Consider the following 15,604-nt stretch of genomic DNA (forward strand, 5'->3'; position numbering starts at 1 on the left):
AACGTTTCTGCATGTCTGACAATCGCGTGGTAAAGTAGCATTGTTCCCAGGTTCCCACAATGCCCTGAACCATACAGCTACGTTGCTTTGAGTCAGGCAATTCAAGTTTCTAACAGAGAGGGAATGTAAAACTTGTTCTTTGTGCATCAGAGTGACATCAGAAAGGCTCTGCCGGTCTCCTCCCGTATCTCTACTTATCTGCCAGTCTTTAACTTTTCCGACAAGACATTTATTAAGCATGGAAGGAAAGAAGTCACTGCTTTTCTTCTCCTTATCCCTTTTTTTTCTCAAGGTGGCAAGAACTCAACAGAAGATGTTAGAAATAAGAATATGATTAACCATGTCTGTGTCTGTCTATTTTCTTTCATTAACCACAGAAACCGACCAACACGCACGCGGCACTGTATACTGTCACCTTAGAATTGTTATTTTAAGGTTAGCAAAGTAGCTCTCTGTGATCCATTCTGATTAAATATTCCTTGTATATCTGACTGATGTTTTTGAAACACTTGAATAGAAATATTGTTTCACCAAGAAGAAATACCATCACAAAGGGTGCTTTGAATATCATCTTCATGACAAGGTGGTGACGGGTTGCGTGCGTGCGTGCGTGCGTGCGTGCGTGCGTGCGTGCGTGCGTCTAATCCAGATTGTGTCATTAGCACAACCTGGATGTCACGCGAGCATGCGCATGCACGGGACGCGTGCATGTGTGTGTGTGTGTGTTGGAACTGTTGCAGGTACAAAGTTACTTTCAATCCCTGATCCCACTCTGGGACATGTGGTAATTGTCACTGCGTTAGCGACTCCTACACACTGGGGGCAGCACCTATAGTCAGCAGGGGGGTGTTGAACGGGAGGTGCTACAGTACTACTGTACATCCTCCCAGTGGGGGCTCCTCACTGGCAGGTGAGCTAGTATGGTATAACAGTGATTCTCAATGGCCTCCCCAAAATAATCATTATTTGACTTGGACTTGTAGGAGTTGAGTTGATTACAATTAGTTTGACTCGGTTCCAGATAAATATCATGAAAATAGGCAGATCCATAAGCTCACAACACCTTGCAACGTGAGGCATTGTGAGATTGTACTAGTAGTTTGCCTCTTTCTTAGATTATTTGCAATTTGGCCCATGTTTGACCAGTTTTTATTGTTTCATTTACTATGAAATCCTGCGTCTCGTGTCCGTCACACCACCTTATATGGTTGCCAATCCATCATGCCTTGTAACGTCATGTGGCATTATGGAGATCCTTAGATCTCCATATATGGATCTGACCACGTGACATCATGGAGACTCTTAACGCCTCCATATATGGTCACGTCTCATGACATCATGCCTCGTGACACGTCACGCCACCATATATGGCCATCTCCATATATGAAGATCACGACATTGACCTCATCTAACCCTGGATAACCATAGATGGAGAAGACTGGACCATCACCTAGATCTACATATATGGAGCCGGCCAGCAACTCTTGTTGATCTGACCTCATCAAACCCTGTACACTCAAGACACGTATATGGCCAGTACATAATTCATTCCTATGTTGATCTGACCCCCCATGTCAAAGCGCCAGGGATCGCCCAGCAGTCTGCCGTCTGCCGTCACCCAGGTGGATGTGTGCTTCTCGTCTTACTGATTAGAAGACAAAGGTCTTCTCATTATCCCCGCCACTAAGCTGCGAACCAAAGGAGATCGAGCTTACGCATTTGTTGCACCTACGCTGTGGAATGACTTACCACTCTACTTGAGAAATGCTGTGTCTGTTGACATCTTTAAGAAGCTACTAAAAACTAAGTTGTACCGCAAACATTTTGGTTTGCTCCAGTGATTGCTTCAATCTTTTGTTGATTTCTATGTACTGTTCTATTTTTATCTATTTCTAGGTACTGTCTTTGCTGCTCTGTTCTTATTTCATTGTTGGTTTATTTTTTATTTTGTTCTTGTTTTATTCCTATAATTTTATTGTACAGCACCTTGTAACAACTGTTTGTTTTCTTTTTAGGTATTAAAAAATCCTTAAATTGTCATCTGGGGACCCCCCAAAAATTATGTGGGGATCCCCCTGGGGGTCCCGACCCACAGGTTGAGAACCAACGTGCTATAACGTCAATGACAAACACAGAAATACTGTATGTGTGGAGGGTTAATTGGCGAGGGCGTCAGGGCGCGCGTGTAGCGTGTACAGTATGAAGCGGAAAGTGTCGGGTAAAAATGTTCCCATACAATATGGGAAGGGAAACAGCGGAGGAACTTTTCAGTTTCACCGCACCGCTGCTGTTCTCTTCATTGAGTTGCTAGGGGTCCTTGAACCATATGAATTCCAAGATATCCTCAACTGGCTGTGCAAAAGCCTTAAAGCCTGAGCAACTCAATTCCTCCGTGGCTCGCTGGGAAATAAGGAAGTACATGTCAGAGACCCACACAATTCCAGTCCCTCAAGTGCTATCCATCATCGAAGGGCAGCTGCACTAGTTAGAAAGACGTTCAGCGCCTGGCCGTCCCCATCGCACTATGATGGAGAGGCGACCCCCTGGGCCTTTCTCTGATGGCAACTTGAACAGTCAGACCGACGGAGGTTGAAGTGGTTCTGGCCCACAGCCAGCAGCCCCTCCCAAAAGCACAGAGCTATATACCATGCCTACCCTGCGAACCCCATCTGAGGTGATATTGGGTAAGGCCCGACGAGGCCACCTTAGAACCACTGTACCTCTTTCTATTTCTGATGCCATAATTATCCTGCTACAGTAGTTCCCCACCCAGGCTTCCATGGAGCTGCGGCTGAACACCCAGCTGTAGAGAGCCTGTTCTGTAGCAAAGAGCCCATGGCTAATGAAGAAATTATTCTTCATTTACTTATTTTTTTCTCTCTCTATAACCTCATCCACTGTAGGTTATGCTTGCACATATCCTGCCAACTTCAATTTTGCAGCATCCACTTGCCTTTTGCTCAGTCCTACATGGTATGGTAAAGCAGGGCCATGCCCTCCTATTGAAGATTTCTGTGTTTCTATTAGCATAGTTATCTACATTTATTAGAGAAATAATATGTACAGTGCATCCATATTACTCAAGGATACTGGCTCAGAGATGCTAGATATTATGCAGGCTTATAATGTTAAGCCTGACATAATGACATTTCCAGTGATAGCGTGGAATTAGAAGCACTATTTATGGAATAATGTAGATGTGCTGTGATCTACTGTACTCTTATCTACTTCTACCGATAATACAGAATGATCCGTTGTGGTTTATAGTTAAAAAAAAAGTAAAAAACTATAATAACTATAATAATAATTATTAACTTTAAACAGTGATCTTTGCCTCCCTCCTTCCTCTTATGAAGTCTGAAACATGATGCTTTCATAATAAATGATGAAAAATGAGCGCCCGCGCGTTCCATTTTCCTCACTTTCCCGGACGGTTATAAATAAAATAATAATAATAAAATAAATTATAATGACATGGATTCCAACAGCTTCAAGTCACGCCAACCAAAATACATTAAAAATGTACAAAAGAAACCAGACAAAGAGGAAGAATAATCAGTTATAAAAATATTCCAGCCAGTTGGACAGACATCACTGACTGTAGATGATGAAACTAAAGAGAAATCACTTTCTTGTGGGAACAGAAGGTAATGTGAAATCAGATGCAAGGGGTACACTTTGGACACGGGCATAATGGGGCTCACATTCAAGTTCAAACTGCATTTAACCCATTCTGACCTGAGATCAGATTCATACGAGGTTTCCACTGGACACACACTGGTCTGATTAACCCATTCTGACCTGAGATCAGATTCTAAAATTGTCAGTCGTTCTTCGATTTTTCAAAAATAGCAGACCTACAAGCTCGTAGCGCGCCACTCGGTGGCGCGCTATGAGCTTGTAGATCTGCTATTTTTCAATAGCTAAAGCATAACATGATGCTAACACCAAAATGGGTTCCCGGTCAGAATGGGTTAACAATAGGCTGTAATCTGTGACACAAATGCCGTCGCCAATTCATTATAAATGGCAATAAGGTACAATGCTATATTAGTCAGAGAGTTGGCTTGTGACACAGTCATAAAGGCAGCCAAATTCACAATCACGGACCATCTAATGGCCCGTCTTGTGTCTTGTGTGTCATTGGACGGCCAGTAGAGTCCATGTGGTCTGGGATGAACAAAGTCACTGCTAATAGGAGATGCAAACTCAGATCTTCACATTTCTATATGAGAAGAGGACACCATCGGAACATTCATCATTGCAACACATCACGTGGCACAATTCTCCATCGGACTGCATTGTCTCATGACCCCGCACTGACTGACTGCTCACATAGTGCAATAGTAAATCATTGTCCATGGTGTCAAAGCCTGATCCAGGTTAGAGAGTTTAATTCTGCCCCAGTTAAGCTGTTCAACGACCTACTTGCTCTGAAATGAAATTAAAGTTACAAAACAAATGGTGTGGGGCGAGGGTAATAAACATTAGCACATGATTTGACAAGAACACAATGCTTGTGCTAGAGGCCTCAAGGGACCCCAACCGCCCCCAGCACGCACAGGCACAGGCGCGCGCACACACACACACACACACACACACACACACACACACACACACACACACACACACACACACACACACACACACACACACACACACACACACACACACACACACACACACACACACACACACACACACACACACACACACACACACACACACACACACACACACACACACACACACACACACACACACACACACACACACACACACACACACACACACACACACACACACACGTGACACACCAAGAAAAAAGGCCACATGGTGACCTGTACCCTCACAAGGGGTTTGCAGTCCCACTGCAGTTAGGGCCTTTGCACTGGGCGAAGTTGGCACCTGCTGCTGAACTCAATTGTACTAACAGGCAGGGACTCTGACAAGGAACAGCGACATCTGTCTGAGGAAATCCATACCCCTGCATCACCACCCCACACACTGGCATCGGGAAGCAGCCCAGGCTGGCATCCACAAGATAAACAAGCCCCATTAGGCTCAGGCTCTGTCTCTCAGTCTGTCGTTTCCTCTCTCTCTCTCTCTCTCTCTCTGCTCTCTGTTTCTGTTGCTATCACATTCTGAGTCTGTTATAGAAGGGTTCCATGCAGCTCATTGTTTAGGTCACGCAGATGAACATGTCCATGTGCATTATTAGTAAGGCAAAGGGGGGGAAATGCATTAAAGCCTATTTTGAGGGGGGGGGGGGGGGGGGGGAATCTATTAAAGGAGTTCAAAAGGGAAAATGTACGAGAATACATGCATCATCTGACACATCTAAGGGAGGGAAATCAGACGGCATTACTAAAGAACCTCATTATGATGCAAATGATATTTATTCCATTTTATCTCCCCCCTCTGAATGGCCCATATGGCACAGAGTCCACACAGAGCAAGACACTGCGAGACCCCGTGCTGGGCATCCAGCCACATGGAAAGACCTCCATCTGTGTTTAACCCATTCTGACCTGAGATCAGATTCATACGAGGTTTCCACTGGACACACACTGGTCTGATTAACCCATTCTGACCTGAGATCAGATTCTAAAAATGTCAGTCGTTCTTCGAATTTTTCAAAAATAGCAGACCTACAAGCTCGTATCGCGCCACTCGGTGGCGCGATATGAGCTTGTAGATCTGCTATTTTTCAATAGGTAAAGCATAACATGATGCTAACACCAAAATGGGTGCCCGGTCAGAATGGGTTAAACTGTGTTTATGTGTACACACCCTGATACCTGTCTCCAGCCCACTGGGGTCCCATCGGTGATAACCCCCCCCCCCCCGCCCAAACATAGCGACAACGCCTGTCTGCTGATCCCACTAAGAGTCATTAGTGGCACAGAGTCAGAGGCCATGACTGCAGTGACAAAACCGCTGTTCCGGGGAGACGAGTGTCGCGTCCCGTCGAGGATCCACAATGACTCTGGACAAAATGTATGGTCAAAGCGACTGAGGTCAAGAGTAAAGCTGTGTCCAAGTACACACTGTCAAATTGGTAACTCGGAGAGTTACCAATTGATACATTATAGGGCCACTTCACCCCTTTTTGGACACAAGAAGCACTTTATGTGTGTCATTTTGTATTTGCTTCTAGATAATTTAGTCATGGCTGCATATTCATGACCAAAATTCGTCATGAAAATGTGGTCTCACTTCCTTCCTGGACTACATGTTGTCTCAGTAAGACAGCCCACATGGGGTGTCTCCCCAACCACAAGTGCACCAAAGCACTATGGTCATTGTAGGAATTCAACAATACAGTCAAACACACAGACTTCATTATTTTTCTGAGAGTGCAAATCATAGAGTGCAAATTTCAAATTGTGCTACTTTCTATCTACTACAAATACTATTAACATTGAGTGATTGCAGTTTCTTCCAGTGGTGAAATGGCCCTTTAACACAGAGGATTTTTACTGTGTATGTGCTAAAAAATTATTAACCGCCGTGATTATGGCATAGTTGACCCGTGCCAGTGACAAATACAGTAGGTATTACAGAACAAAAGCATAATGATTACTTCTGCTCGTCATAAATCGTGACAAGTGCAAGCAAATTACGACAAAGGATAAAACAGAGAAAAACTAATTAGGGAAAATAAAAGTCGGGCAAATGCTATTTAAAGAGTGAGATGACACGGTGCTTAAGCTCTGATCATGTATTGTTAAAGAAGATGTGTCTGCTGCACTGATTAACAAAGCATTACAGTAAAACATAGTATTATACTTTCTGTAGCTTTGGAATGTTATTTCAACTACCGTACTCTATCGGCAAAATGCTGCTTTGACACAACATTTGAATATAATAATTTTATAATTTATAATTTTAAATACCTACTGTACAACCTCACACAGGCTGAAACATTGGTTGCCAAGTAATTTATTTGTATTCATCTTCTAACACACACACACACACACACACACACACACACACACACACACACCACTAGAAATTGATACGTGTTCTGAAAATATTTTTTTATGAGCCAGTTTATCCTACAGTATTTGCCCTATAGTCAAGTAATTAGTTAATACCTTTACTAGGGTTCTCATAGTGTGATGGCTAAAGTACAATAAGCCTACAAAATGATGGAAAGAAATATATATATTGACATCAAAAGTTAAAGTACTCATTGTAAGTAGCCTTGCCGAGCCATGAGGCCCATAGGGCAGGAGCCTATCTCCTGTTTCTGTAGCGTGAGGCAGCTTGATGTACAAGACAAGTACACCTCCTGGACATGACGCTAATATGTCGCAGGGACTGACCCCCAATCCAACCCTTGATGCTGTGTGCCAAGCAGGGAGGCACTGGGTCCCATTTCTTAGAGTCTTTGGTATGACCCGGCTGGGGATCGAACCCCAGCCTCCAGCCCAGACCCAGGGCGGACACTCAACCACAAGGCCACTGATCTGGTACTCATTGTGCGGAAGTGTACATTTGTACGTCTCTAAATGTTCTGATGAATTGAAAATGGTGGACCCTGTTGTAAACAAGTGTAATGCCTTATCGTGGTTTTGTCCACAGTAACAGTTTTTGTATTGACCTGTGCAATGGCCCAAATGTATATGGGGCTGAAGTGGTTAATGTATGTTTTGTAATAATAATCAAAATCTAAAAATAAAGTAACTAGTAACTAAAGTTTTCAAATAATGGTAATAATATTTAGAGTAGAAGTAAAAGTATTGGAAATTGGAAATACTCGAGTAAAGTACTACAAATACCTCAAAATTCTACTTAAGTACAGTACTTAAGTAAATGTACTTAGTTACTTAGTTACACCACTGTATTAATTGGCTATATTAATATAACATAAAAGTGTAATTAAAATGATTTAGTAACATACAATACCATATAATACACTCCATTACACAACAATGCACACGTCATTGCAGTGCACATGTGCACACACACACGCATGGCCGCACGCAGATGTGTGCGCAACTGCGCTGGCACACACAACTAAGTGGTAAATAACTAAATATTGTGAATGAGATCGAAGCAACATCATCAAAAAGGGCCGGTAGGCAAAAATTAGTATAAAGGGTATGAGCATGCATAATTGGTTAGACCAGTCATTAGTCCTACAACTACAACCTATCTCAAACCCTCACCCTAAACCTAACCTCCCACAGGCCCAGGCAGCACACCTATAAACCTAACCTTAACCCATGTCTAACCTTAATGACTAGTCTAAACTAGCCTGGATCCAGGCCAAAGACCCCACCCACTCTCTTAGTGGAGCTACAGTCTGATAATCAGGCTAAGTCTAAACTAAGTATGCACCCCAAATTGAGTGGCAAAGTGAGTGGAAAAGTGAGTTACATGTTGTTTAACCCATTCTGACCGGGCACCCATTTTGGTGTTAGCATCATGTTATGCTTTAGCTATTGAAAAATAGCAGGTCTGCTATTTTTGAAAAATCGAAGAACGACTGACATTTTTTTAGAATCTGATCTCAGGTCAGATATGGGTTCATCAGACCAGTGTGTTGTCCAGTGGAAACCTCGTATGAATCTGATCTCAGGTCAGAATGGGTTAACGCCCTCATGGCCAGAAAGTCGTTTTTCTGACACTCAGTAGGCGTTCCCGTATAACTTGATGATGATGATGTGACGTGCATACCCTCTATAAGGAGGAGGGGGTGGGGGGGTAAAAGTATAATTACTGTAATGTAAATGTGCTCTGTTACAAGTAGAAGTCCTATATTCAAAAGTATCTGCATCAAAATCTACTTTAAGTACTCATATTGCAGAATGTCCCATTGCACAAGTTCAAGATGTGTGCAAAATCTTTTGAAAATAGCGGATCTACAAGCTCACAATGCGTCGCGTCTCGACCCATTGTGAGCTTGTAGATCGGCTATTTTCAAATGGCCAAAATGTACATAGGGGTTGAAGTGGTTAATGTATGTTTTGTAATCAAAATTAAAATCTCCAAAGTAACGAAAGTTTTCCAAAAAAAAATTGTAGAGTAAAAGTACTACATTTGCCTCTGAGATGTAGTGGAGTACAAGTAAAAGTATTGGAAATGTGGGGCGCCCGCTGGCCTAGTCTAGTGGTCCAGGCACATGCCACATATGGGCTCTGGCCTGACAGCACGTCACGTCCTGTCTGTCTTCACTAATAACATATATCAACTAATATCAATAAAGGCAAAAAGCCAAAAACAAATCTTAAAAAGCCAAAAACGTAAAAAAAGTATTGGAAATTTGAAATACTTGAGTAAAGTACAAATAACTCAAAATTGTACTTAAGTAAATGTACTTAGTTACTTTCCACCACTGGCAGCATGTAAGTCAACTACCACAAATCGTACGTTGACACTTAACCGTGTCTCTCTAAAGACAAGAGCCTAGCACCATGAGATAATATGTTCAGGTCTGTTGCATTGAACTCAATATGCAGTCAAAGACCATACAATCATTCACCTTGCCAGACAGGCCTAAAACACTGCACAGCCACATGCATGGCTGCTACAGCTCAAAAAACTAAAAGTTAAAAAAGGAACAGATTAAACAAAGATTTCACAAGCCAATGCTCATTAGGCAACACTCACTTAAAAAGTAATTTACAACTTATTAACAATACATATAAATTCTAATTTCACTAACAAGTGCAGAGAGTCTCATCCTAAGTACTAGAAAAAGGCATAGTTGCAATTTGCCTCTCCAGTACTACTAATATTTAACATTAGCACATTGCATTGTTCTCCAAGAGGGCAATTGTGTAGATGGGAATACAATTACACACTCACTTCCATGGAAAGGCTGAATTTAATTACCTTATTTTCAGTTTCATTTAAGATAAATATTATTCATTCTAAAATGCTCTACTTGTCCTTGGTAAATCACAGCCTGGGATCAGATCAGACCAAAAACATAGTACAGCTCTAACTGGAATATGTAAAATAATTTACATACAACACAGCAAAGTCTTGAGTGTTAACCCATTCTGAACGGGAACCCATTTTGGTGTTAGCACTATGTTATGCTTTAGGTATTGAAAAATAGCAGATCTACAAGCTCATAGCGCGCCACCGAGTGGCGCGCTACGAGCTTGTAGGTCTGCTATTTTAGAAAAATCGAACAACAACTGACATTTTTAGAATCTGATCTCAGGTCAGAATGGGTTCATCAGACCATTGTGTGTCCAGTGGAAACCTTGTATGAATCTGATCTCAGGTCAGAATGGGTTAAAGCTACAATAAGATGTATGTCCTAACCAGGATTCAAACCTGTGGCTCCCACGTCGTAGGGCAACTTTCTACTGGTCTTCCAAGAGTGAATCCCCAAGATATTGTGCTTATGAGGTGTCCTATACGGAGTCCTATACGGTCTACACTGTAAACGTGTCATTGGAAGAGTAGGTAGACCACACCACCTACACTGCAGATGTGCTAATTATATCCTATATTAATAATTGGCTAATGGGAGGACCAGCAGTCACCTGATGTCGCTGACTCAGCCATAACCATATATGGAGTTCCCAAAGCAGCTACCCAAATAATTATATGTGTGCTGTCTAACCTCAAAGTAGACTGGAACTCACCTATGCTTTCCATGGCATAGGCAGCTCCCGGCAGGATCCGCCGGGAGAAACTAGACAGCTGCAGGACATGAGACAAATTAATTAGAGCGACAGAGAGAGAGAGGAGTATGTGTGTACGTTAATTTAACAAACGTGCAGACGAACAGAAATCAGCAGAGAGAGACCGACGTTTGCGCTACTGTATGCCGAATTGAAGTGGACTTGGCCCCTCTCCCTGGAAATAAAAACGTCTGGGTTTCCGAGGCTAATGGCATGGAACTTGCAAGGGGGGCTTTGATAACATTAAACAGAGGTACATTTGTCAACACTGCGTCACCCACGCTGTTTATTGCCGTATCGATACAGCAGCCTCTCGATCAATTCACCTATCATCCGGATGTTCTATCGATATATTGCCAATTTTCCATATCGATTAATTGAATGCACCACTAGCAGGAACGGCTACGGAGTGGCAAAAAACTACTTTCTGGCCTTGACGGCCCATACATCCAAACAGAAAAGTCCTATCTGATTGCGTTAAACAACGTTAAACTCACTTTTCCACTGGATTTGCCACTCACTTTATGCATATGCATACCCTCTATATGGAGCTGACTGATTTGTTTGCAGCATATACTAATGACATATCAGCGATCTACCATTATATGGGCATAAAAGGAACAAGGACTGACGGATACAGAGACCCGGTTGTCCAGAGCTACAGACCATTACGTACACTCTCAGAGTTACAGACCAGCTTCAAGGAACGCCCATAGTGACCACTGTATACAGTACACCAGGGATAGCTCTTTATGTGTTCCTGGTCATAATTATATTATTGTCCGCTCATTTGTATGTCCGTGGCAAAAATATAATTTTTACAGAATCGTTCACCAGCATGACCCCTGATAATGGTCATGTGCATATATGGGACCGACCCACTTCAAACTCGGCAAGTAGCGCCACGTAGTGGCCCAAACCTCTAGTTGTATGAACATACTCAGCCATACATATTGGTTAAAATAACATTTTATTCATTCAAATACGTTCCGGAGTGCAACTTTCATCCAACTCTGTGAATTAAACACGGTGTAAAAATGTGTGTAAAATAAAAATGGTAGCATCCACACTGTGTACACTACTGTCATAATATTCAAAAACAAGGAGACATCACAGCTAATGTAGATCCCCCACATCGAAAAATCATCCTGTAAAAAAAAGAAACGTGGCCACATCCATGTCAGCAATGCATGTCAACATGCCAGGAAATCTGGAGTTCACATAATGCTTTTTATCCAGCTTAAATAGAGTGACACACCTCGGCACTTTTTAACCTGCCAATCATTTCCCTCCACAACGAATAAAGCACTGTGCCCTAGCCTATACAGCCTGTCACCCCGTCACTCAAAATTCTAAGGGAAAAAAAAAAGAAGAAAAAAAAAAAAAGAAAAGAAAAAAAGCTGTCACCGTCACGGTGTCGTGCAGGTGGAGTCAGGGGAGGAAGTTCTCCATCTTTCACAAGTTCTATCCAATCCATCATTTTATTTGGGCTTACTGTTATCTCCCTGAAGTGAGAATCACATTTTAATTAGGTCTCTCCTTGGTTAGTGGTTCACATTCCCGTCTCCCAGCACTAGGTAGTAGGTACTCATCCTATGGGGGGGGGGGGGCTTTGCTTCCCTGTCATGGCACTCGGTCCCCACATCCTGTCACAATGTAACATCTCTCTCATCCTTTGTCATCTTTCCACTTTCTTTAACTGCACCTTCTCCACTCACAATTTCCCGTTCTGCTGCCAACAAAGAGAAGCCTGCCTGTCAAATGCCTGTGTTCTTGGGATGGGATAAAACTTAAAAAAAAAAGGGGGGGGGGGGGGGGGGGGGAAGAAAGAACATAATAAACAGCAACAACAATGTCACTAGAAAAGCCATATATTACATATTGCAAGTTTGTGAGAGTGCATGAGATAGCATAAACAAGAGCACGACCCATTACTTGTAGCACATCACTCATTTTCTCCTTCTGTATTTCTATTTTGAGCGGTTTTAGTCACTATACACCATCCAGGTTTTGACTCTCTCCTTCTTTCTGGTGTTAACAGCTTCTTACAGCTCCCAGACCAGCGACACTGCCAAATGCCTGGATTCATAGGAGCCCACAGGCTACTCAAACAAAAGAAGCAGAACAGTGCTGAAATGAGATGTAAAATTCTAACAAATTGAGAACGGTAATCATGGTAATCACGCTAGAAAGCAGGGAGCTAGGCAACAATGTGAGCGATAAAGTATCACAGTATGAAAGAACCTGGGTGGATGCAATGCCTATTGCTGAGAGGAAATGCACCACGTGATTCTCTTATTTAAAGACTAGTTATGTACAGCAGCTAAGGGTCACATAATTGTTCAGTCACGGTGCATGGGTGATAATAATGGAGGTTAGAGCTCTTACCATGTGTAAAATCATTATGTTATCTTTTTGTGGATTGATCGCAGCAGTCAGGAAATGTGGATGCTACTGCACACCTATGCTGCAGTTTAAGTTGGCTCCAGAGGGGTGATGGTGGGGATGTTTATAGGAAACACTGTGTTGTGTGCACAGATGTCAGGGTCTAGATTTATTTAGAGGGCAAATGCTCCATTAGTTGGGCTTTTTAATTAGCACACTCGTGAGAGAGGGTCATTAAGTGTGTCTGACGGAGGACCTGCTGATGGAGAGACACTGCTAACCCTAGCTCTGGCACCACACGCACGCACACACACACACACACACCCTCTTACAATTACACACCGATAACATGTCTAGAAACCATCTGCAGACTCAGCATGTCATGGACGCCATGCACAACATTTAAACTTTTAAAGCGGCAAAGCAACGGCACGGAAACAAGAAAAGAAAAGAGAATGTCAAAACCGGCACTACAAAACACAAAGCTATTGGAGGCATTTTACATTTGCATGCATATTCATGTCGGAGAACACAGAGAGAGAAAACAAAAAGGAGAATTGCCATGGTACCATTTTCAGGGTGCTCGGTCTCTCCGATGCTGCCATCTGGAGTGGTCCTCTCGTAGTGATCCTCGGGCAGGGTCAGGGGGCCCATGCGGGGACCAGACGATGACTTACTGCTGGGCGTCTCAGACTCCTCCAAGCCGCTGTCATAGTAATTGTGTTGAGAGGCATCCTGCAGGTCCTGCACTGGGTTGGTTGTGGAGAAGGTTACGCGCCGATGGGGATGCTGGAAAGGAGAAAGAAAAAAAAGACATTTGTGTCATCTCCTCTGTTTTTAAAAACGTGCATTTCACTGAATACTTGCTATTACTGTTTTTCTTTTAATGCCGTGGTCACTGGTGGTCATGTTTTCTGTACTGGCTTTGTGTGGTATTCTAAATCCCTTTTACAAAATTCCTTTTAAATCTGCTATTTTCAGCATTCAACACCTCCGTGAGGTACAATGGAGAATCAATGAGGAATAATATATTAGTTTTAACCACTTGAACCCTAGCAACCCTATTCTAGCATTATCCCAAACATCTACAGGCTCACAACGCATGGCAGAATGGCGTGTTGGGAGATTGTAGACCTTCCAGAGAAGTATAGAGATATTTAGTACAGAGCTAATACATTCACAAAAATAACATGGCCTAGTTGCGGATTTGAACCACGTACACTACAGTATATACAGTATAATGCAGGTCTTACAGGGTTAAGTGGTTAATCTGTGGGTAATTATTGGAGTATTTAATGTACTTTCATGGATTGTATCTATGTAGTATCTAAGTTGTGTTGTTATTTGAATACTTATATATATATACACTATGATCCTTTGCCTCAGTTGACCCCACTTTGAAACTGTGTCAGGTGCTGGCTGTACAGATATTTCTTCTTCCAATACACTTGTATTTGTTGTATTACATTGTTTACCACTCTTTTGATATGGACCTTCTGAGCATACCAGGAACGATTTACACAATATAACTGCTGCACCGCTTCCGTGGCTTTTGATACGGAACTTCCAGGAATGATTCACACAATTTAACTAAATTGTAAAAAAAAGAAAAAAAAACCTTCATGCAAGTAAATTAAATGAAATATTCATTTGACTGAGAATAATGGTTGTGGCAAGCAATACTCAAATGTCTTAGCAAGCAACAGAGTGCTCCACCGCAGCTGATTTCATTGCGATATACTGTACTGATAAGAACGCTCTATATATAGCAGCCAGGAAAGAGGAGCCCATAATAAATCATTCAAGATCACACTCTATATGAAACTGAATGGATAGTAAACAAAGTTAGACGAAGAAGATGGGACTCCTCCTTGCTCAGATCAGTTTACTAATGGCTACTTACCACCAATGACCAACCGAAAGATGACTCCGTACGGACGGTGCACACACACACACACAATCACACTCTCTCCCCCCCCCCCCCCACCCCCACCTCTCGTAAAAGTCAAGAAACCACTGATACAGCAGAACGCGGCTGATTCTGCTGCAGGAGTCAGCCCAGATCAATAATATGGCCCCTGCACTTTCCCCCCCCCCCCCAGCCCCCTCAACCCCCCACGCCCCCCATCATCCACTCTTCTGGCAAACAGATCCATTCTGGCAATGATTGGAACGGTCGGTCGTCATTTCAGTGCGTCTACACTAGCTATAGAGAGATGCTTTTAGCGTGTACATAGGTGCTATCAAAACGGTGTCATTAATCTGATTCATTGGGCTTCCAACGTTTTCATGACGCCTCCTCATCTCTTCTCATAACTGTTCATATTCCTTTACAGCTCTGAATTTCTACAATTCACTCATCCACCATACTATCAATAAATATTAGCCATCTGCATGTCCTTTTTACCTAGCGAACGCAATTTGCCACAGTTATATGAATATAATGTACTAAAAACATTAATATAGTGGGAAATGTATTTAGTCATACTGTACCAATTACCTAAAATATTAAAAGCAGATAACAGCCACCAATAAAAACATTTCAAAGATCTTTTTTCACCCTCCCT

The 15,604-nt window shown here is 42.5% G+C and overlaps 1 protein-coding gene across 1 annotated transcript in view; it reads right to left on the reverse strand.

The window, feature by feature from the left end:
- pcdh1a (protocadherin 1a) overlaps positions 1–15,604 on the reverse strand; it is a gene marked incomplete at both ends in the record, with an annotated part of 80,517 nt that overhangs the window by 9,138 nt on the left and 55,775 nt on the right. The window contains one exon of the mRNA XM_080779812.1: positions 13,607–13,826. Within this exon, the coding sequence (XP_080635938.1) occupies positions 13,607–13,826 (220 nt within the window). The remainder of the gene's footprint in view (positions 1–13,606; positions 13,827–15,604) is intronic.

Source organism: Protomyctophum bolini, assembly GCF_963924005.1.
Source record: "Protomyctophum bolini genome assembly, chromosome: 13".
Classification (NCBI taxonomy): domain Eukaryota; kingdom Metazoa; phylum Chordata; class Actinopteri; order Myctophiformes; family Myctophidae; genus Protomyctophum; species Protomyctophum bolini.